This window comes from Herpailurus yagouaroundi, unplaced genomic scaffold, assembly GCF_014898765.1.
Source record: "Herpailurus yagouaroundi ecotype Mexico unplaced genomic scaffold, PumYag 190, whole genome shotgun sequence".
Taxonomy (NCBI): Eukaryota; Metazoa; Chordata; class Mammalia; order Carnivora; family Felidae; genus Herpailurus; species Herpailurus yagouaroundi.
In genome coordinates, this window is record NW_024412421.1 from 38,002,138 (window position 1) to 38,024,432 (window position 22,295).

The window sequence follows — 22,295 nt, forward strand, 5'->3', positions numbered from 1 at the left end:
AAAAAAAAAAAAAAAAAAAAAAAGCAGCAGCATGTGATTACAACTGAATCTTGAACAGCACGGATTTGAAATGTGTGTGGGCCTACTTACATGCAGTTTTTTCCTGATAAATACAGTGTAATACCGTACATTTACTCTCTCATGATGTCTGAATATTATTTCCTCCAGCTTACTTTACCATAAGAACACAGTACATAACACACGTTACCGTACAAAATCTGTGTTAATGAACTGTTTCTGTTACCTGTAAGGCTTTGGTCAACAGTAGGCTGTTAGGAGTTAAGTTCTGAAAAGTCAAAAGCTATCCGCAGATTTTCTTTTTTTTTTTCAACGTTTTTTATTTATTTTTGGGACAGAGAGAGACAGAGCATGAACGGGGGAGGGGCAGAGAGAGAGGGAGACACAGAATCGGAAACAGGCTCCAGGCTCCGAGCCATCAGCCCAGAGCCCGACGCGGGGCTCGAACTCACAGACCGCGAGATCATGACCTGGCTGAAGTCGGACGCTTAACCGACTGCGCCACCCAGGCGCCCCTGTCCGCAGATTTTCAACTGCACATGGGGTCAGGGTCCCTAACCCCACATCATTCAAGGATCAACTGTGCATAAGAAAACGCTTATATAAGGGGGCGCCTGGGAGGCGCAGTCGGTTAAGCGTCCGACTTCAGCCAGGTCACGATCTCACGGTCCGTGAGTTCGAGCCCCGCGTCGGGCTCTGGGCTGATGGCTCAGAGCCTGGAGCCTGTTTCCGATTCTGTGTCTCCCTCTCTCTCTGCCCCTCCCCCGTTCATGCTCTGTCTCTCTCTGTCCCAAAAATAAATAAACGTTGGAAAAAAAAAATTAAAAAAAAAAAAAACAAAAAAACGCTTAGATGATTTATTAAAACAAAACCTAGTAATTCACTCTGATAATTAGATTTTCATGATCTACAGAGAAAAGACCACAAGAAAAGTTTCGCGTTAAAGATATTTCTATTGTGGTGACAATATGGCTGATGGGTGACAGTTCTCCTTCCCCTACTTTGTTAGTACTGAGCTTTTTTTAATGAGCATGTGTAACTTTCAAATGAAGACGTTCGAGGATAACGTGTCCTCATGCTCTCAAGCCGTCTCAGAGTCCTGCCATCTGGGGCTAAGCTCCCATCGGGAGCCAAAAAACCTGGGCTCTGGAACCTACCTCTCAGCACAGGCTTGTGGGTTAGCACCTGAGTCAGAGTATGACTGAAAAATCTCTTAGGAGAATCTGTCGAAATCATTCTGTCATATGTGTGTCCACAGAACACGCCGAACCTGCAAACACAACGTTAAGAGGCGCTCAGCAAAAGAAGGGTCCTCCAGGGTCCCGGCCGTGCCAACAGCTCATCAAAGGCTACTTCTGTCCAGCAAGGCTGCACGGACCTCGAGGCCCCCAACTCTCAGCTCAGGGGGCGCAAAGGCTCGCCCTTTCCAGAACCCTGAAACGTTCACTCTGCCAGGCCGCTGTGCCACAGACTCGAAGTGGGAGTCTGGAGAAGTGTGGGTCTAATAAGAAAGGGACCGCCCATAGAGCAGAAAAGCCAGAAAGGGATCGGAATGACCTCCGCAAGTCTGGGTCAGTGCACAGCAATCTGCAAACGTTACAAAGCCTCAGCCTCCCCATCTGTGAAATGGGAACCAGGGGCCAGCAGGGCCTTGGCCAGGCTTGTGCAGAGTGCCTGGCACACAGACATTCAGATGCAGCAACGTTTCACTGACAGGTCAGGAGTGACAAAGGGTGATGGGGCTGCCTGACAGTGGAGCCCTGAGGGCAATTCACCGTGCCAGCGTCAGAGCCGCTGACAGCCGTAGCCAGCTTCTCGGGTGGAAGACCAGCCCCAGTCACGCAAGCAACGAGGAGACACCGAGCAGAAGGGGTGGCCTTCCCGAGGGCCAGACTGGGATGCAAACCCCCGTGTGCCAGGAAGCCTGGCCGCCCGGACCAGGGAGGGAGAGGGGTCTGCTTTTATAGTCAACACTGGCAACTAATTAAGAAACTTAAAAAGAAACAAACATATCAACAGTCATCACCTAACTCTCGGGACAGGAATCTGAGCAATCCAGTCAGGCGTGTTATAAAAGCAGAAAATGCAGAAAGCAAAGCAGTGTTGGTTGTACAGAGTTTAAGTACTGAATGACACAGCGTGTCGGAGGGTCACGAGAATTACTGGAGAACAGGCAATCAATCAGGAGCTAAACAATGAAAGAACAGAGGGTTTCCCAAGGCCTGCGAATGCTGGAAAACTCTCCTGGTTTCCCAGGAAAGAACCGACTTCCGGGCTGGCCTCATCCCACATGACTTTGAAGCAAACCCAGACACCCCAACAACCACTCCTCAACGTGAACTACCAGACAGCCACGCAGCGAGAAGGCTAACGTGGCAAATCCCGACCACGGGTGAATGTGAGTGCCGGCTTCAGGGCACACCGAGGGTTTGGTGGCCAGAGGGCATGGGCAGGGAGGCACGAGGGGAGAGCCGAGGCAGTGAGAAGGTCGCTCCAGGAGTGTCCTACGCCCGCCACGACCCTCAGGGATCCGGGCTCAGACCAGGTGATGGAGGATTCCCGAAGAAAGGGGGAATCTTGAGAGGGAGCAGGCGGACCAGAGGGTTTCTAGCGCTTTCCAGCGGTCGTCCTCACCTGATGTCACAATGGCAGAGAACGTGTTCAGGAACCAGCTGTTGATCCTTCGGGACTGTTTCAAATACCCAGGACCTTTAAGGCAATAGGCACTGTCCCCTGAGCACACCCAGCAGGCCTGCTCCCAGGACTTACCAGCACTTCACCACCTTGTGCTGTGGGGACCCATCCTGCATGCCAGCGGCCAAAGCCTCGAGAGCGACTGAGGACAGATGGTGGGAACAGAAAACACATCAGCTCACCACCACAATCCATCAAAAACGACCCCCAACCAGTACTAGTGGACGAGTCAGGTAATGCATCTTTGGAGAAACCTCCTCCACTTCCAAATAACAGACCGCCGAGGCCTCCTAGGTCCCCATGTGATACAAGTCCTCCCCATGCATCCCAGTGGTACCCGAGACGTAAGCCTTTTAAATCAATCAAAACACATAGACAAAAAAATGCTTCCCTAATTAACCGTTACACTGGTTGTCATTTGTAGCTCTGGAGATTAAGTGCAAAGTCAGGAGAGACCTTAGAGGGTCAGTTCAGGTGAAGTACTTAAAATGCAAAGGCGGGAAACCTTGAGAATTCCTAATAAGCAAACGAACTCATGGACAGGCTGGGGCAGGAGCAGGTGACTCACAGATCAGCATTCTCTGAAGTACAACAAATGCGAGCTGTCAAAGCACAAGACAGAAGTCACCGTTAATCATATATGCGTATCACACAAGAAGACCGGCCGCTCTACAGCAAAATGAGGAAGTGCATCCTCAACAGCACCCCAACGCTGGGGAGACCCTGACAGTGACAGGGCAGACTTTCTGGAAGCATCCATCATACTCCCTGGGACCCTGGCCCGAAGCCTGCTGGCCTCCCACAGCCCCTGGCTCAGAGGGTTGGCAGAGCTCTGCTGGTGGAAAGTTCTCCCTTCCCACTCGTCTGAAAGCCCAAGCTAGATTCTGGGGTCTCATGAAGGCCTTCACCCTCAAGAGCTGGATGAGGGAGTAACATTACTCACGGAGCACCTCACGAAAACAAGATTCCCCCATCAAAGCTTATACACTATAACGTGGGTCAGTCAGATATTAGCCGCTGGTCCAGAAACTTGCATTCTCATAACGAACCGATTCCCAACTCTTCATATCACTTTTCCTCCTACCTGGCCCATCTGTTCAGGCTCCACATTTCTTCTGAGATCCGAGTTTTTCTGAAATCCTCTCAAAACAAACATTTGCACAAGATCTGAAAGCCACAAAACCCAAAAACGTCAACGCACTGTGATCTTCAAATAGCTGTGGATGACACAGAGAACCCACTTTCTAGGGTCTGGAGCATGAGGACCCACAGGAGGCGTCACCCCACACACAAGCATTCACCAGCCCAACCCACAAAACCCTTCCTGAACCAGACTGTGCTCTTTGGCACTCTATTTGGAAGGGAAATTCTTATCATCCATCAAGTTTATGGGAAGGATTTTTCTCTTAAACAAAAAAGTAGCATCTGGGACATCTGGCTGGCTCAGTCAGTACAGCAGGTGACTCTTGATCTCGGGGTTGTTGAGTCTGACCCCCACATTGGGTGTAGGGATTACTTAAAAATTAAAAAAAAAAAAACAAAAACACACCATCTAAGGGTTTCATGTGGATTATCTCCCCAGCCAATCTCCTACCTCAAAATATAAGGACTGTTCCAGGAAGACCCAGAAGCACTACATTCAGGAGAATGGGGCAGGAAATGGACCCATAAGTTCTGATAAAATTAAAGGACTGAAATCAAAAATATTTTGTCTAATCTTCAATTTAAATTCTCTGAGCCCAGACTACAGGATTCAGGAATCACAAGGAGCTCACATCCATCACCAAGAAAGCTTTAGGAAAAAGGAACATATCTTTTGTAACGTAAAAAAAAATTCACAAGCTGTGTGGAACATTCTACTTCTCATCTAATATGTTGCTTATTTGGAGATTTCATTCCTCAGAATTACTGACAATGGCAAGGCTCTGCTGGCTCAGAGAGCAGCCTAGGACCGGGCCCACCCAAAGGGAAAGACACCCAGAAAAAGACAAGTGTGACAAGAAAACTGCCACTCCGAGCTACTGTCCAGGCAATGGACAGCATGGCACCCCTGCTCTCACCCAGGGTCCGATGATGATGAGATCAGGCCGTGAGCTTAGCATGCCTGCCACACTTCCTGCTTTGCTTTTCCAGGGCACCTTTTGAAATAACTACTTAGGGGACGCCAGGGTGGCTCAGGCGGTTAAGTGTCTGACTTGGGCTCAGGTCACGATCTCTCAGTTTGTGAGTCCAAACCCCACACCGGGCTCTGTTCTCACAGTGCAGTCTCCTTGGGATTCTGCCTCCCTCTCTCTCTGCCCCTCCTCTGCATGGGCTCTTTCTCAAAAATAAACATTAAAAAAATAATAACCACTTAGAGCTGAGCCCATAAAAAGTTGGTGACCTCAGGTCCAATTCACCCCACAAGTAACGGGCACTCGCACCCTGTCTCCCGCTCGCTTGTGAACTTCCCTAGCTAACTGAAGCTCTCCTTTTCTGGGATCTGAAAGCAACAATTTCCGTGGCTTGACTTCCCTTCTGTGAGCACACTGAGGCTGCACCTCCAATCAACAGGGCCCCGGAGGTGTTCATCTCTCCGGAATGGGAGCTGAGGGAGCTCCCTGCAGACCCCGTGTGGTGGTCTTGTAGCTCTTGGTCCGGCAGATCGTAATCTGCGTATTTTAAACACAGTAGCCACCGGCCCCCGACACAGCGGGTCAACAGACGGACTTGGCGAAACTTCCACAAAATTCAAATACGAGCAAACCCAGGCGGGAGGCCTGGGTGGAGATGGTCTCACGCGGTGGTGGCCCTAGATTTTCTTCTAGGTCGTTGGTGCACTGTGACTTAATTACCGCAGGACTCCAACTTCACGTGTGTGGCCACTTGCCCCAATACCACTCGGCGAATGGACTGTTTTTCCGGATTCCCATGCCAGGGGTGCGGGGCTGTCCTGTTTCCCACAGACTGTCACAGCAAAAAGCATTCCCGCTGACCTAAAGTTTATCCGTGAACCTGCCCCTGTTGTGAACTTACCAGAAAGCATAGCACTGGCGATGTCATTGTACGGAGATGCTTCCATTTCCTCACACAGAAGGCACAGGTTCCTAAAGAGCCACGCCACTGTGGCCTGCGTGTCAGCATGACTAGGGACAAAGCACACACCATGTGCTCACCATCCCTCGATATCTACCAGGCCGTTTTCTTCCCCGGTCACTTCACTCAGAAGCTGGGGCACAGAGAACGATCTGGCGACCATGTGAGCTATTCCCAGAAGTCACAACGGGCCCAGCTGACATACACGGGGTATCGGAACAGCTGCTACTGACATTAAAAATGATCATTTTCGGGGCACCCGGGTGGCTCAGTCGGTTAGGCATCTGACTTCTGTTCAGGTCATGATCTGACAGCTGGTTGAGTTCAAGCCCCGTGTTAGGCTCTGTGCTGACAACTGAGATCCTGGAGCCTACTTCGGATTCTGTGTCTCCCTCTCTCTCTGCCCTTCCCCTGCTCATGCTCTCTCTCTCTCTCTCTCTCTCTCTCAAAAATAAATAAACATTAAAAAAATTTTAGGGGCAAAAAAAAAGAAATTTTTTTTAGCGGTGCCTGGGTGGGTGGCTCAGTCAGTTAAGTGTCTGCCTTCGGTTCAGGTCATGATCTCGCGGATTGTGAGTTTGAGCCTCACGTCAGGCTCTGTGCTGACAACTCAGAGCCTGGAGCCTGCGTTGGATTCTGTGTCTCCCTCTCTCTCTGCCCCTCCTCCAGTCGTGTTCTGTCGGTCTCTCACTCAAAAATAAAAACGTTAAAAAAAATTTTTTTTTAACGTTTTTAAATAATCATTTTCAAAAAGTTTAGGGGCACCTGGATGGCTCAGCCGAGTCCAACTCTTTTTTTTTTTTTTAATTTTTTTTTTTAACATTTATTACTTATTTTTGAGAGAGAGAGAAAGACATAGCATGAGCAGGGGAGAGGCTGAGAGAGAGGGAGACACAGAATCCGAAGCAGGCTCCAGGCTCTGAGCTATCAGCACAGAGTCTGATGCGGGGCTCGAAGTCACGAACCTCCAGTTCATGACGTGAGCTGAAGTTGGATGCCCAACCTACTGAGCCACCCAGGTGCCCCAGTTGAGTCCGACTTTTGATTTTGGCTCACATCATGATCTCACAGTTCGTGAGATCAAGGCCCATGTCAGGCTCTGTGCTGCCCACCGGCTCGCTCTCTCTCAAAATATATAAATAAGCTTTAACAAAAAAAAGTTTATTTGGAGTAGCTTACTACTAATCGAGTACAAAGCAAGCTCAATTAGAGTAAAATAATCAAAAACAAAACAAAACAGCAGCGATTTGAAGCTATGGTGGTCATCGAGGGCATCAGGCACGCACAGCTCCATTTGGAGCCTGGACCCAGAAGCAGGAGCAGTGGGTGGGGTGGTGGGAGGAGTCCTCACCAGTCAGACTTGCATTTCTCTGGTGACTAACATCTGGCATCTTTTCGTGTGCTTAGCCTTACGTGTATGCTCTTCAGACAAATGTCTATTGAAACCCTTGGTCCATTTTTAATTGGACTGTCTTTTTACTGTTGAGATGTAAGAGTTCTTTACGCTAGATACTAGACAATCAGATACATGATTTGCAAATAATTTCTCCCATTCTAGGTGTCGTCTTTTCATGGTCTTAACAGTCTTAAGAGCGTTGCACACAAAAATTTTAAAACTTGATGAAGCACAATTTTCCTCGACATTTTCTTTTGTACCATGAATTTTAGGCATCTTTTCCAAGAAACCATTGCCTAATCTAAGCTCGTGCAGACATAACCCTAGATTTTCTTCTAGAAGTTTTATGGCTTTAGCTCTTATGTTTGGGTCTTTGGTGCACTGTGACTTAATTGCTATATGTTGTGTGAAGCAGGGATCCAACTTCATTCTTTTGCATGTGTAGGTTCAGTTGTCCCAATACCACTTGTTGAACAGACTATTTTTCCCCTGTCCAATGGTCTTGGCACCCTTGTCGAAAATCATCTGACATATACGTATGGGTTTACGTCCGGACTGGAAATCCTATTCCATTACTCTAGGTCTACCCTTATGCCTGCACCACAGCCTAGCTTTGTAGTAAATTCTGCAGACAGGACCTGTGACTCCCCAACACTGTCGTTCTTTCTGAAGGAATTTTGGCTAGTCAGGGTCCCTTGTACCTCCATATCAAAATCAGAATCAGCTTGTCATGGGAATGCAAGCTGGTGTAGCCATTCTGGAAAACAGTGTGGAAGTTCCTCGAAAAACTAAAACTAGAACTACCCTACGACCCAGCAATTGCACTACTAGGCATTTATCCATGGGATACAGGTGTGCTGTTTCAAAGGGATATATATACACCCCCGTGTTTATAGCAGCACTATCGACAATAGCCAAAGTATGGAAAGAGCCCAAATGTCCATCGATGGATGAATGAATAAAGAAGATGTGGTATATATATATACAATGGAGTATTACTCGGCAATCAAAAAGAATGAAATCTTGCCATTTGCAACCACGTGGATGGAACTGGAGGGTATTATGCTAAGTGAAATTAGTCAGTCAGAGAAAGACAAAACTCATATGACTTCACTCATATGAGGACTTTAAAAGACAAAACAGATGAACATAAGGGAAGGGAAACAAATAATATAAAAACAGGGAGGGGGACAAAACAGAAGAGACTCATAAATATGGAGAACAAACTGAAAATTACTGGAGGGGTTGTGCTAGAGGAGATGGGCTAAATGGATGAGGGGCACTAAGGAATCTACTCTTGAAATCGCTGTTGCACTATATGCTAATTTGGTTGTAAATTTTAAAAAATAAAAAAAGAATCAGCTTGTCAATGTATGCAAAAAAGCCAGGCTAGATTTTGATGGAGATTATACTGAACGTATAGATCACTGCAAGGAAGTGTATAGAAGGAGTACTGCTATCTTAACATTAAATGCTCCAATCCACGAACATGAAGCGCCTATTTATTTAGGTCTTCGTTTCCCTCCATTATGCTTTATAATTTCTAGTATACAAGTCCTTCACTTCTTCTACTTTATTCCTAATTTAATCATTTCCATGTTCTTTTTAATGGAATTACTTTGTTTTCAGATTGTTCACTGTTCTTGTATAAACACACGATTGACTTGTATGTTGATGTTGTTTCCTGCAACCTTGCTAAACCAGCTTAGTAGCTCTAATACTTGACAGTGTGGATTCTTTAGAGTTTCCTATATGCAAGATGGTATCCTCTACAAATAGTTGTGGGTTTTTTTTAATGTGTATTTATTTATTTTGTGAGGGAGACAGAGAAAGCTTGAGCAGTGGAGGGGCAGAGAGAGAGGGAGAAAGAGACTCATAAGCAGGTTCTGCACTGCCAGCACAGAGCCCAATACAGGCCTCAACCCCATGAACCATAAGATCACGAGCTGAACTCAAAACCAAGAGTCAGATGTTTAACCAACTGAGCCACCAAGGTACCACTCTTTTATAATTTTTAACAATATTTTATCAGAAGGGCACCTGGCTGGTTCAGACGGTAGAGCGTGCAACTCTTGACCCCAGGGTTATGAGTTTAAGCCCCACTTTGGTGTGAACATTACTTAAAAATAAAATCTTAAAAAAAAAATGATCACATGACATATCTCATACAAAGAAAACGTTACCAGGACACCTGGGGGTTTCAGTCAGTTGAGCATCTGACTTTGGCTCAGGTCGTGATCTCACGGTTCATGAGTTCAAGCCCCACGTCAGGTTCATTGCTGTCAGCCTGTCAGCGCAGAGCCCACTTCCGATCCTCTGCCCCCCTCTCTCTGGCCCTCCCCTGCCTGCACTTTCCCAAAAACAAACGTTAAAAAAAAAAAAAAAAAGAAAACATGACCAAGTCTGGGCATTATCACAACTTCAACCATAACAAATGTTCTCTTTAAATAATGAAGAGTTTCAGTGATTTTTGGCTTTAACATATAAATAAGTAATTCATTAGCAGGTTAGATTACAAAAAATAAATCACGTAATATTAAGGTAATGTTAAATTATCGCCGGTACACTACCTTTCCAGCAGCTCTTGGAAGCTCACAACGTTTTGTATGTGAAGCTGCCACACGACCTCAAGCAACAAAGAACCCTAAAGAAAATAACTGTACTGTGAGTCCGTCACACGCACACTTCCCCGCAACGTGCAGGCTGCGTACCTGAGCACTGTGATCTATGCAGAACTAAAGTGGGGTAACAATCACGCCCTAAGATACACACTGGATCCACTTTGGCTTTAACTCACCAAGTAGGGGCGCCCGGGGGGCTCAGTCGGTTAAGCTTCCAACTCTTGATTTCGGCTCAGGTCACGACCCCAAGGTTCATGAAATCAAGCCCCCTGCCAGACTCTACACTGACAGCACACTGCCTGCTTGGGACCCTCTTTCTCTCTCTCTGCCCCTCCCCCACTCGTGTAAGCTCTCTCTCAAAATAAATATTAAAAAAAATAAAACTAAGGGGCATCTGGGTGGCTCGGTCGGTTGAGTGTCCGACTTCGGTTCAGGTCATGATCTCACGGTTCGTGAGTCTGAGCCCGGCGTCGGGCTCTATGCTGATGGCTCGGAGCCTGGAGCCTGCTTCCGATTCTGGGTCTCCCTCTCTCTCTGCCCCCCGCCCCACCTCCGTTCACGTTCTGTGTCTCTTTCTTTCTCTCAAAAATAAACAAACATTACAAATTTTTAACAAAAAATAAATAAAAATCAACTCACCAAGCCTTCAGTCACTCACCATTACCATCCTTCACCTCCTCCTCCCCCGTCCCCCTGGCACCCTACCCAGTCTCTACTCTAACTTGCTTCAGTGCCTTTCTCCCATGTGTTCCAAAACAGAGACTGGACCTCTCAACATCTGCTCTTCTTAGAACTCTCCAGTGGCCCTTCACAGCTTCCAGAGCAAGGCTGAGACTCTTGGATGCAGCACAGGCCAGCTGTGACCCAGCTTCTGTCCCTCTTGTTCTCTCCTATCCCAGTGAGGTCCTCCCTTCTGGGGCAGACACCCCTCCTCCTCCCCGCCAGGACACCTCACTCAAGTCAGCTCTGTCTCCCACTGTCCACTTTGTCCTACTCTCTACCCAGCGAAATGGCACTCTCCCTTCACATGCCATGCAGCTGCCAGCTCTCTTAGAAAGCCTTTCCCAAGGGCGCCTGGGTGGCTCAGTCGGTTAAGCGTCCGACTTCAGCCAGGTCACGATCTCGCGGTCCGTGAGTTCGAGCCCCGCGTCGGGCTCTGGGCTGACGGCTCAGAGGCTGGAGCCTGTTTCCGATTCTGTGTCTCCCTCTCTCTCTGCCCCTCCCCCGTTCATGCTCTGTCTCTCTCTGTCCCAAAAATAAATAAACGTTGAAAAAAAAAAAAAAAGAAAGCCTTTCCCAGGGGTGCCTGGGTGATTCGGTTGAGCGTTTGACCCCAGCTCGGGTCATGATCTCACGTGAGTTCAAGCCCAGGCTCGGGCTCTCCTCTGTCAGCACAGAGCCTGCTTCAGATCCTCTGTCCCACTCTCTCTCTGCACCTCTCCTGCTCATACTCCCTCTCTCAAAAACATTAAAAAAAAGAAAGAAAGAAAGAAAGCAAGCAAGCAAGCAAGCAAGCAAACAAGCTTTTCCTAGGGACACCTGGGTGGCTCTGTTGGTTAAGCATCTGACTCTTAATCTCGGCTCAGGTCGTGATCTCACTGTTTGTGGGTTTAAGACCCACGTGAGGCTCCACTCCAACAGCAAGGAGCCTGCTTGGGATTCTCTCCCTCTCTCCTCTCTCTCTCTCTCTCTCTGCTGTCCCCCACTGGCACATGCACATACTCTCTCAAAATGAATAAACATAAAAAAATAAAATAAAATAAAAAAGCAAGCCTTTCCTAACCACCCGATCATACAGCTGTCACTCTTCCCTGCACACCTGTGGACACCTGTAGTCCTGCAACTAGTGTGCATTCAGCTGCCCCTCCCTGTAAGTAGTTATCAGTGAGCGCCAGGACCGTATCAATTGCTGCCAAATCAGGTGAACTCTATAATGTATGCTGGATAAGAGAATGGGGGGAACCATGAGTGCACCATTACCTGAGTTTTCTCTTACCTTTTCTATATTCTTACTGATCTCATTTAATAACCAAATAATTCCCTTGAGTTCTGTCAACTATTCAAAAATCTGCAAGACTACTGAATTAAAAATGTTTCAAAAAAAAAAAATAAAACATAAGAATTTTTTTAATAATAATTTTTATGGGTGTTTGGGTGGCTCAGTTGGTAAGCAACCAACTCTTGGCTCAGGTCATGATCTCATGTTTTGTGGGTTCAAGTCTCACGTCAGGCTCCATGCTGGCAGCATAGAGCCTGCTTGATTTTTCTCTTTCCCTCTCTCTCTCAAAATAAATAAACTTTGGGAAGAAAAAAAAAGAATAATTATTAAATTGCATTTTTCTGGTTTACTACACTGTCCTGGAAAATTGTTCATAATTACATATAAGAAGATAGAACACCATGTGTCTGTGGTACATTCTAGTAAACGGTACTAATTATGGGTGAATACCAACAAATCCAGTAACTGAAAGCACTTCTTTCCACCCACAGAGGCATCTGCTGAATGCTTTCATCCCCCAGTCTGTGATTAATGAGACGCTGGCTGGAACCCCTGAGAACATCCAGGGACTCTCTGGGCTCGACCCAAACCAAGAGGCTACTAGAGAAACCCTGAAAGTCAGAGCCACAATGTCCAATTTACCTGTACTTCCCACAGTTCCTGACACAAGGAGAATCGGGAGAACATACTGTGTGCCAGTAAATACTGAGCCACCTCCAACAAGGAAGACAGTTTCTTCTGAAAAGAGAGATTAAATCTTTAAAAAAAGTAATAATAAGCAAACACTTGAAACATTAAAGAAATGTACTACTTTTCCCAACAGCTCCAGAGCAACGAGTGCGCACAGCGTGCCCATCGCCCAGCGTCTCACCCTTTGCTCTGCGCTCAGCAGCACCCTGTGCGAGGGCTCGCCATCAGACACACAGATCTGCGTGATGCTGGAGGCCACCAACCGGCTGGACAGCACTGCCACAGGGACACCCAGCCTTGAAGCTTGATCCCGCAAAGCAGAGCCTTAAAGACAGAACAAAACATGAGGGACACACTACAAAATCTAAAACAGAAGACCTGGCGTTTAAAAAGCCTTTTAAGGGGCGCCTGGGTGGCGCAGTCGGTTAAGCGTCCGACTTCAGCCAGGTCACGATCTCGCGGTCCGTGAGTTCGAGCCCCGCATCAGGCTCTGGGCTGATGGCTCAGAGCCTGGAGCCTGTTTCTGATTCTGTGTCTCCCTCTCTCTCTGCCCCTCGCCCGTTCATGCTCTGTCTCTCTCTGTCCCAAAAATAAATAAACGTTGAAAAAAAAATTTTTTTTTAAATAAAAAAAAAATAAGAAGCCTTTTAAGCTGCAGCCGCCCAGAAAATGGTCTTCTGAAGGGGAGCACAGATCTAGAGGGAAAAACAAGGGATGGAAATAAGACCATTTTGTGACTGAAGCGACACACAGGATAACAATGGTCAGCATTCGAAGCCCACGGTTGCACGTGCCAACGTCTCCGTGTGACACGAATAAGGGAGCTTGGCAGATATATTCTTAGAACTTGATCAAAGTTTTCCAAGGAGCACAGTCAACTGGCAACTACGGTGACCCCGGCAATGGGTTCCTGTCTTTGCAATGACTTCAGTGTCAAAACCAGACCTGCTTCCACGGACTTTATACTGATGTTTGGCAAGTGGGTCGTTTCCAAATGCTGTGCCACACATTGGTGGGTAGTAGAGACCACAGGTGTGGTCAGCCCTCAGACTGGCAGGTGGAGCCTAGGTGCTGAGCCCACAGGCAGCCACCAGCCTCCTGAGTATCCAGCCTCTGGTCTGCATTCAATCAAGTGAGAACCCCAATCAGCCTAGAGAAGGTAATGCCTATAAGCAAACTGCCATCTCATTTATTTGACTTCCAAAACTAGGGTTTTTTTTGTATTTTTTTAAAAAGCTGTAGCACATGCCCATTATCTTCAGGGTTCTGAAAACACATACCAATATGTAAATGAAAACAATAATAGTTACAAAGATTGCAAATGACGATATTAGAAATCATCAACTATAGGGGGTGCCTGGGTGGCTCAGTCAGTTAAGCGTCCAACTTCGGCTCAGGTCATGATCTCAGGGTTCATGAGTTTGAGCCCCAGGTCAGGCTCTGTGCTGATAGCTCAGAGCCTGAAGCCTGCTTCAGATTCTGTGTCTCCCTTTCTCTCTGCCCCTCCCCTGCTCACATGCTGTCTCTCTTGCTCAAAAATAAATAAAAACATTAAAAATTTTTTTTACATTATTAACTATAGAGGTCAAGAAATAATTCATGGTAGAAGGAAAGAAAATGCTAATTTCTAGCCATTTTTGCAGAGCAAAGGAAACCATCAACCAAACAAAAAGGCAATTTACTGAATGGGAGAAGATATTTACCAATGATATATCTGATAAGGGATTAATACGCAAAATATATAAAGAACTTCTACAACTCAACACACACAAAATCCAGTTAAAAAATGGACAGAAGACCTCAACAGACATTGTTCCAAAGAAGACGTCCAGATGGGCAAGAGACACATGAAAAGATGTTCAACATTACTCATCATCAGGGACATGCAAATCAAAAGCACAATGAAATGTCACCTTGCACCTATCAGAATGGCTAAAATCAACAACACGAGAAACAAGTGTTGACGAGGATGTGGAGAATAAGGAACCCTCGTGCACTGCTGGTGGGAGTGCAAGCAGGTGCAGCCACTCTGGAGAACAATGTGGAGGTTCCTCAAAAAGTTCAAAATAGAGGGGCGCCTGGGTGGCTCAGTTGGTTAAGTGTCCAACTTCAGCTTGGGTCATGATCTCCCGGTTCGTGAGTTCAAGCCCCGCGTTGGGCTCTGTGCTGACAGCTCAGAGCCTGAAGCCTGCTTCTGAGTCTGCGTCTTTCTCTCTCTGTTCCTCCCCCACTTGCACTCTCTCTCAAAAATAAAGATTAAAAAAATTTTAAAAATAGAACCACCCTAAGATCCAATAATTACACTAAAAAAAAACTAATTCTAAAAGATATATGCATGCCAACGTTTATTGCAGCATTACTTAAAATAGCCAAAATACGGAAGCAAGTGTCCATCCATAGGTGAATGGCTAAAGATACGGTATATATACAATGGAATATTACTCAGCTACAAAAAAAGATGTTACCATTGGTAACAACATGGATGGATTTAAAAAATATAATGCTGGACATTAAAAAAAAGGGGGGGGTGCCTGGGTGGCTCAGTCGGTTAAGCATCCGACTTATGCTCAGGTCATGATCTCACCGTTGGTCGGTTCAAGCCCCATGTCAGGTTCTGTGCTGACAGCTCGGAGCCTGGAGCCTGCTTTGGATTCTGTGTCTCCCTCTCTCTCTATGCCCCTCCCCTTGACGCACTCTCTCAAAAATAGACATTAAAAAAAAAAGAATATGATGCTAATAAGTGAAATAAATCAGGGAAAGACAAATACCATAGGATTTCACTCATTTGTGAAATTTAAGAAACAAATGAACAAAGGAAAAACAGTCTTAAATACAGAGAATGAACTGGTAGTTACCAGAGGGAAGGTGGGTGGAGGGACGGCCAAAAGATAAAGCAAATTGGGAACTAAGAGTACATGTATCTTTTTTTAAATTTTACTTTTTTATTATTTGCAAAATGTTTTAATGTTTATTTTTGAGAGAGCAAGAAACAGAGCGTGAGCAAAGGAGGGGCAGAGAGGGAGACGGAATCCAAAGCAGACTCTAGGCGCTGAGCTGTCAGCAGAGCCCGACGCAGGGCTCGAACCCACGAAGCGTGAGATCATCACCTGAGCCAAAGCTGGACACTTTACCAACTGAGCCACCCAGGCACCCCAAGAGTACACTTATGTCGACGAGCACTCAAAAATGTACAGAATTATTGAATCATTATACTGTACACCTGAAACGGATATAACAATGCATGTTAATTATACTTAAGTTAAAAAAATTACAAAAAAAAGAGGGGCACCTGGGTGGCTCAATCAGTTAAGCATCCAGCTTCAGCTCTGGTCATGACCTCATGGTTTATCAATTTGAGCCCCACATCAGGCTCTGCGTGCTATCTCTCTCTTGAAAATGAACATTAAAAAAAAAAAAAGAATAGCCATTTCTTTCTGAATTGTCTCCATGGCAAAGTGTCTGTTTTTATTTATAAGGCTTTAATCGGGGCGCCTGGGTGGCGCAGTCGGTTAAGCGTCCGACTTCAGCCAGGTCACGATCTCGCGGTCCGTGAGTTCGAGCCCCGCGTCAGTCTCTGGGCTGATGGCTCCGAGCCTGGAGCCTGTGCAGATGTGTCGCCCCCCCCCCCCGCCCCCCCCCCCTTTATGCCCTCTCTCTCCCTGTCCCAAAAATAAATAAACGTTGAAAAAAAAAATTTATAAAGCTTTAATCTTTTTTTTTTTAATTTTTTTTTTAACGTTTATTTTATTTTTGAGACAGAGAGAGACAGAGCATGAACGGGGGAGGGTCAGAGAGAGGGAGACACAGAATCTGAAACAGGCTCCAGGCTCTGAGCTGTCAGCCCAGAGCCCGATGCGGGGCTGAACTCACAAACCGCGAGATCGTGACCTGAGCCGAAGTCGGACGCTTAACCGACTGAGCCACCCAGGCGCCCCAAGGCTTTAATCTTTTTTATGTAACGTACATTTCCTATGTATCATATAAGTAACACAACCACTATCTTCAACAGGAAAAACCACTAAAACATTCATGAATTAAGGGTCTTATATTTCTGCAGTCAAGGTTAAGAGCTTTTTATACAAGTTCTTAAGCCTTGATCCAAAATCCATACAAGAAAGTGTGTGGCTAAGCTTGGTTCCCCAGAATGACACATTGTACGTGGAATTCAAATGTAATTATGGCAGTGAAAATTACTATCATTTACCAATGACCTTTGACAATCAATTGTCAGGGTGAGTCTATTTGTTTAAGGTTACTCAAAAAAAATAAATACTTTAAAATTAATGAATTAGTTAATATTTTCCTGAAGTCATTTCATAATAAAATGTTAATGACCAGGGGCGCCTGGGTGGCGCAGTCGGTTAAGCGTCCGACTTCAGCCAGGTCACGATCTCGCGGTCCGTGAGTTCGAGCCCCGCGTCAGGCTCTGGGCTGATGGCTCAGAGCCTGGAGCCTGTTTCCGATTCTGTGTCTCCTTCTCTCTCTGCCCCTCCCCCGTTCATGCTCTGTCTCTCTCTGTCCCAAAAATAAATAAACGTTGAAAAAAAAAAAAAATGTTAATGACCAGAAAAAAATTGAATTTTTTTGTTATTCCCACAGAACTTCCCTGAATCTCATATTCTCAAATTTAAATACCTTGAAATAGTCTCAAACCTGGAAACATTCTTCTGGTTTCCTGCCTGCTCTCCCCAGCCCAGCACAACTTGTTTTCACCACTTCTAGAAAGGAAATGCACTTTACTGTCCCATGTTCTTCCAAGGGACACTTTGGTTCCTACTGCTTCTGAGCCCTATGTTGAGTGAAACACTGTTATTTCTCTTAATGTTTATTTATTTATTCACTTTTGAGAGAGCACAAGCAGGGGAGGAGCAAAGAGAGAGGGACAGAATCCCAAGGAAGCTCCGCACTGTCAGCACAGAGCCCGACATGGAGCTTGAACTCACAACCTGAGCTGAAATCAAGACTCAGACACTTAACCAACCACTTTTGTGTATTAGAAGCAAATCAAGACCACTTTACATAAAGCTCTCCCATATCTCCATACATTAAGAAAATTAAGTTCTAACTTACCTATGAGTGAACTAGAAAGATTAGTACAGGCCTCAGGATCAATCAGCTGATTGAGACACAGCATCTTACGTGGTGCACCTTCTACCTAGAAACCAAATACAAAGAACTCTATTCTTAAAAGTTCAAGTTGTGGGTGCATAAAAACAATTTGTGTATATAATGCTTGCCTACTGCACTATTCTTAAACATTTCGAGGTAAACATTTTTATTTTTTTTTCAATTTTTTTTTTTCAACGTTTATTTATTTTTGGGACAGAGAGAGACAGAGCATGAACGGGGGAGGGGCCGAGAGAGAGGGAGACACAGAATCGGAAACAGGCTCCAGGCTCTGAGCCATCAGCCCAGAGCCTGATGCGGGGCTCGAACTCACGGACCGCGAGATCGTGACCTGGCTGAAGTCGGACGCTTAACCGACTGCGCCACCCAGGCGCCCCACGAGGTAAACATTTTTAAAAAGCGAATCTTACCAAACATTTTTGAGAAAAACTAAATTCACTCTGAAATCACATTTTATCTCCAAAAAGATAAATGCTCACAACCTTTTTCTCATCGAGTCAACATTTAATGGGTGCTTCTACCAGATCCTCATAAGGCTTTTTCTGGGTCTCTAAGATTATGCCTTGGCTGCATGCAAAACACCCAAACTTAAATCTGCCTGCAAAGGTCGAACCAATTCCCTCTTACCTCGAGCAGAAGGTCATTCAAGTTTAGGTGGCGTCTCAGGAGGTGCACAGCGGATTCCTGTAACTTCTGCTCTGTTCCAGGACCGCACATTTGCCTCTTGACCCTTCCCGCTAAGGGCGAAAACCAGTTCCACAAAATTACGGCACACCTTAAAAACTCATGTAAGAAGACTTGGTGACATTCTAGACCCCCTGATGTGGTGCACCTCGGGGACACATTACTTCGTGGTATTCTTATGAAAAATGCAAATCTAATCATGAGAAAACATCAGACACACCCAACTGAGGAGCATTTTATAAAATGAGGGACCAGTACTTCTCCAATGTCCAGGTAAGCAAAGACCCAGTAACTGTCACCGATGGGAGGAAATCTAGACAATTCTCTGTGGAATCCTAGGACAGAAAAAGGATATTGTGGGAAAACCTGATGAAACCCAAGCCTAGGGGTTGATTCTTGTTCAGTCAGGTTACGTGGTTCTGGGAGTAGGCTAAGCTGACCCCCTTACTGTCATCCCGCACTCCTGGACGCAGAGTATTATTAACTCCCTGCCTCCTAGAACCATCTTTCTTGACGTCGCGTTGGAAGGGGGGGGGGGGCAGCCCCGCGAATGCAGGAAGAACTGGAGATCTACCGGAACAGGGGTCGTTGGGATGGGAAGAGGGCAAAAGAGACGGGAAGTCGGGGGAGACCAGGACCAGGGGGCGGGGGTGTGGGGGGAACAAGACAGGGGGCACAGGACTAGGTATTGAGGGAGAGGAGAACTGGAGGTCGGTGGGACGCGGGCAGGAGGCGGGGGTTCAGGGCGGAGGAGGACGAGGACCGAGGTTCTGGGGCACTGGGAGGAGGCAGGAGGTCCTGGGGGACAAGGAGAGGCCGGGGACCGGGGCGACGGAGACTAAGGAGATAAGGGGTCTCAGGGTCCGACACCGCCCACTCCCGCAGCCCTGGTGCCCTCTTACCCAGCAGCTCGGTCCACCTCCTCTTGCCACTCCCCAGCCCCGAGGTCGAGGCGGCGCCCTCCACCTGCGAGTCCGACATGGCGGGAACTTGCCATTCCCTCCGCAGCCTCCTGCATCCGGCCCGCGCGGCGTCCCCATTGGCTACGGCCCCCGCGGCCTCCCTATTGGCTGGCGGCTACCCGGCCTCCCCATTGGCCGGCCGGTGCTCGGCCACACTCCGTTGCCCGTTGGGGCGAAGGCCTCTCGACGCGGCCATCTTGGTGGCGGCGTGTGCCGCCATGTTGGTGGTGGCAAGAAGGAGGCAGGTACCCTGATACCTGGAGAAGGGTGATGTCGCTTCAGAGTTGACGGGTAGCGGAGCGGATTCAAAACAGCGTCACGCGCGAGAAAACGGTGGCATCCTTGTGCCTTATTCCTGCCGAGAATGGCCGGCCGATAGTCATGCCGAAAAACCCGACAAAGCCACAACCGAGGAGACTAAAAAGCGCTGAGCTGTGTTGTTCATCCGTCTGGGCGCCCCGGTTCCTGGAGTTGGAAGGGGGCGAACCCGCGCGGGCTGCTTGCGGCCCAGTGAGACCTTCTGCAGCGATACAGACAGTCTGAGGCTAGTGCGACTGAGCCCTCATTGTTAACTTCTATTTGACTGTAATTTAAACGTAAGTGGCCGCAGGTGCCCATTCGAATGGGTCGCAGGTGTTAAAACCTCGAAGCTGGTCCCGTGGGGCGCGGAATCGTACTGCGTCGCTGCGGTGGCTTTCCCTCGATGCTCTTACCTGTGAGATTCATGGATGTTGTGCTTAGCTGTAGTTAACTTGTTTTCATGGCTGTCTAGTATTTCCTGGATAAATAAATATTTATACACACACAACTGATAATTTATATAATTTATTTTCTGTAAGTTATGATGTTTTGAGATTTTAAAACCTTTCTGGCTAGGGAGAGACTGCCCCCCCCACCCCCCGCCCGGGGGCCCACAGGAGACTGCCGTTGTTAAGAAACTGTCCAACTCAGAGCCACACCTCCTCTGTCTGGCCTCAATCCTAGGAGGCTATAGTGTGCTACCTTCATCATACCCTGGCCAGCTGCCGGGCAGCTGCCACCGCTGTAGCCCACAGCCCACCAAAACTATTGAAACTAGCCGATCGTAGCGGTTTACCCTGCTCAGCCTTAACTTTCATGGGAAAACTCTGATAAAGACCTTGATCTCTATCAAAATCAGCCTTACTATTCTGTCTCCTAGCACCTTGGAGCTGCCTCGTGTGGCCTTTCACAGCCTGCCATTCCTCCAGTGTCTAGGACCTGTGAATATAATGCAATTTGTTTTTTCCTGAGCCTCTTCGGTCTCCTCTTGTGACCATCTCATAAAGATTACAAAACAGATTTTTTTTTTTTTTTTTTTCAGTTAAACCTATGGCAGCTTAAGGTTAGAAATGAGGCCTCGGAGCCTGGTTTGCACACACCGTGGGGCCGGGGGACCAGCAGTGGACAGAGGGCCATAGGGCTGTCACACTGGTGAACAACAGGCAGAGGGAGCGTAGAGTGATGCTTGGCTCGTTTCTATTTAGGATGAACTGTGGAAGGGCCAAACAATAACACAAGATTCTCTTAACACCTGGAATTGAAAGAGCACTTACAGATTTGTTTAAACAAACTTTACCATATAATCATGTTTATGCATATGTGATAAGTGAAAATGCTTTGAGGGTATCCTGAGCCCTGACTTCTGAAGGGTGAACTAAAAACCAACTTGGTTGTCCTGAGTATTAAAACCATAGGTTCTTCCTCCTATGTAACCCTTCCTCCTGAGTATCTCCTCTACTTCTGACAGGTCTGGCCCCCAAATGTGTGGGCATTTTCCCCCTAAGCAATTCACTGTGACACCAACTGGGTATACTACAATTCAAATAAATTCTGACACTATTTATGGGGACAGTATCAGATCCCACAGGTGAAGGGCTCTGTCTTATCAGCTTACCGCCCACTTCAGATGCCACTTCCAACCGTAGGTCCCCAGATTTCCCACAACTTCTGTCAACAAATCCGGGGTTCCCACGACCCCCTCCTCAGGTTTGATTAATTTGCTAGAGTGGCTCATAGAAGTCAGGTAAACACAGTTACCAGATCATTAAAGGCTGTGAGAAAGGGTACAGGTGAGATGAACCGCTACGCAGGGTGAGGTCCAGGGGAATCCCAAACACAGGCCATCTGTCCTCATGGAATTGGGGTACATCTCCCTCCAACTGTTGTGTTCGCCAACCTGGAAACTCTCCCAACACTGTACTTTTGGGATTTTACAGAAGTAAAATCATCATGAAGGCGTGATTGGTCATTAGCTCCATTTCCAGCCCCTTTTCCCTCTCTAGAGGATGGGGACCAAGCTGAAAATTACAAGCTTCTCTAATCATTCCTTGGTCTTTCTGGTGACCAGCCGAGCCACGCAGGAGCCCACCTAAGTTACCCCATCAGAACAAAAGGTGCTCCTACTGTTATCACTTAGGAATTTACAAGAGTTTCAGGAGCTCCGTGCCAGGACCAGCGGGGAGAGACCAATATGTATTTTCTGTCCTCTCCCAAAGGGTTAGAAGAGCTGAATCACCTTTCAGCTGAGGCTCAACATCCAGGTTTTCACACAATATCACCCTGTCAGCCATGGAGCCCTCTTGTGATGCAGGAGGCCCTCGAAGAGCGCCCCGCTGTCAACTCCTGGATTGTCTTCCAAACTTCTGGAAAGGGCACGCTTTCAAATCTGTGTGCAGGCGATGACCCTCCGCGGAACCGCTGGCAGGCCCAACCCAGATCTGGACTGCTCACCGTGAGATAAATGCCCACAAAACCCCACGGGGGGGCGACACAAGCCGGGCAGTGGGCTGCAAGATATGGCCGCAAGTTCTCCCCCACCGTCGAGAGGTGGAGTCTATTTCCATCTCTTTGGTCTGGACAGCCAATGAGACGTGAGTAACATGATACAAACAGAGCCTTGAGAAGAGCTTGTGCTTTAGAGTTTGGAACGCTGAGCTCCCCAAGGAACACACCTGAGCCAGCCTACCTGAGGATGAGGCTACGTGGAAGAAAGGTGGGGGCCCAGCCAA

General features: G+C 47.2%; 1 protein-coding gene across 17 annotated transcripts in view; it reads right to left on the reverse strand.

Annotated features, from left to right (window-relative positions):
* The window catches only part of FANCA (FA complementation group A), a 65,395-nt gene extending 45,571 nt beyond the window's left edge, over positions 1 to 19,824 (reverse strand). For 6 of the 17 annotated variants that reach the window (XR_005780929.1, XR_005780932.1, XM_040443356.1 and 3 more), the window contains exons 1-11: positions 19,207 to 19,824; positions 18,248 to 18,357; positions 17,564 to 17,648; positions 12,675 to 12,817; positions 12,446 to 12,541; positions 9,754 to 9,827; positions 5,728 to 5,837; positions 3,797 to 3,879; positions 3,281 to 3,314; positions 2,788 to 2,854; positions 1,176 to 1,288 (exon numbers count right to left, since the gene is read on the reverse strand). Coding sequence is in view for 13 of the 17 variants with exons in the window: in XM_040443356.1 (XP_040299290.1) it covers positions 1,176 to 1,288; positions 2,788 to 2,854; positions 3,281 to 3,314; positions 3,797 to 3,879; positions 5,728 to 5,837; positions 9,754 to 9,827; positions 12,446 to 12,541; positions 12,675 to 12,817; positions 17,564 to 17,648; positions 18,248 to 18,357; positions 19,207 to 19,285 (994 nt within the window). In the remaining 4 variants the exon portion in view is untranslated. Of the gene's footprint in view, positions 1 to 1,175; positions 1,289 to 2,044; positions 2,653 to 2,787; positions 2,855 to 3,280; positions 3,315 to 3,796; positions 3,880 to 5,727; positions 5,838 to 9,753; positions 9,828 to 12,445; positions 12,542 to 12,674; positions 12,818 to 17,563; positions 17,649 to 18,247; positions 18,358 to 19,206 lie in introns of those variants that run through there. The other 11 variants (XR_005780931.1, XM_040443354.1, XR_005780930.1 and 8 more) reach the window with 8 other exon arrangements.
* Between the last annotated feature and the right edge of the window lie 2,471 nt (positions 19,825 to 22,295).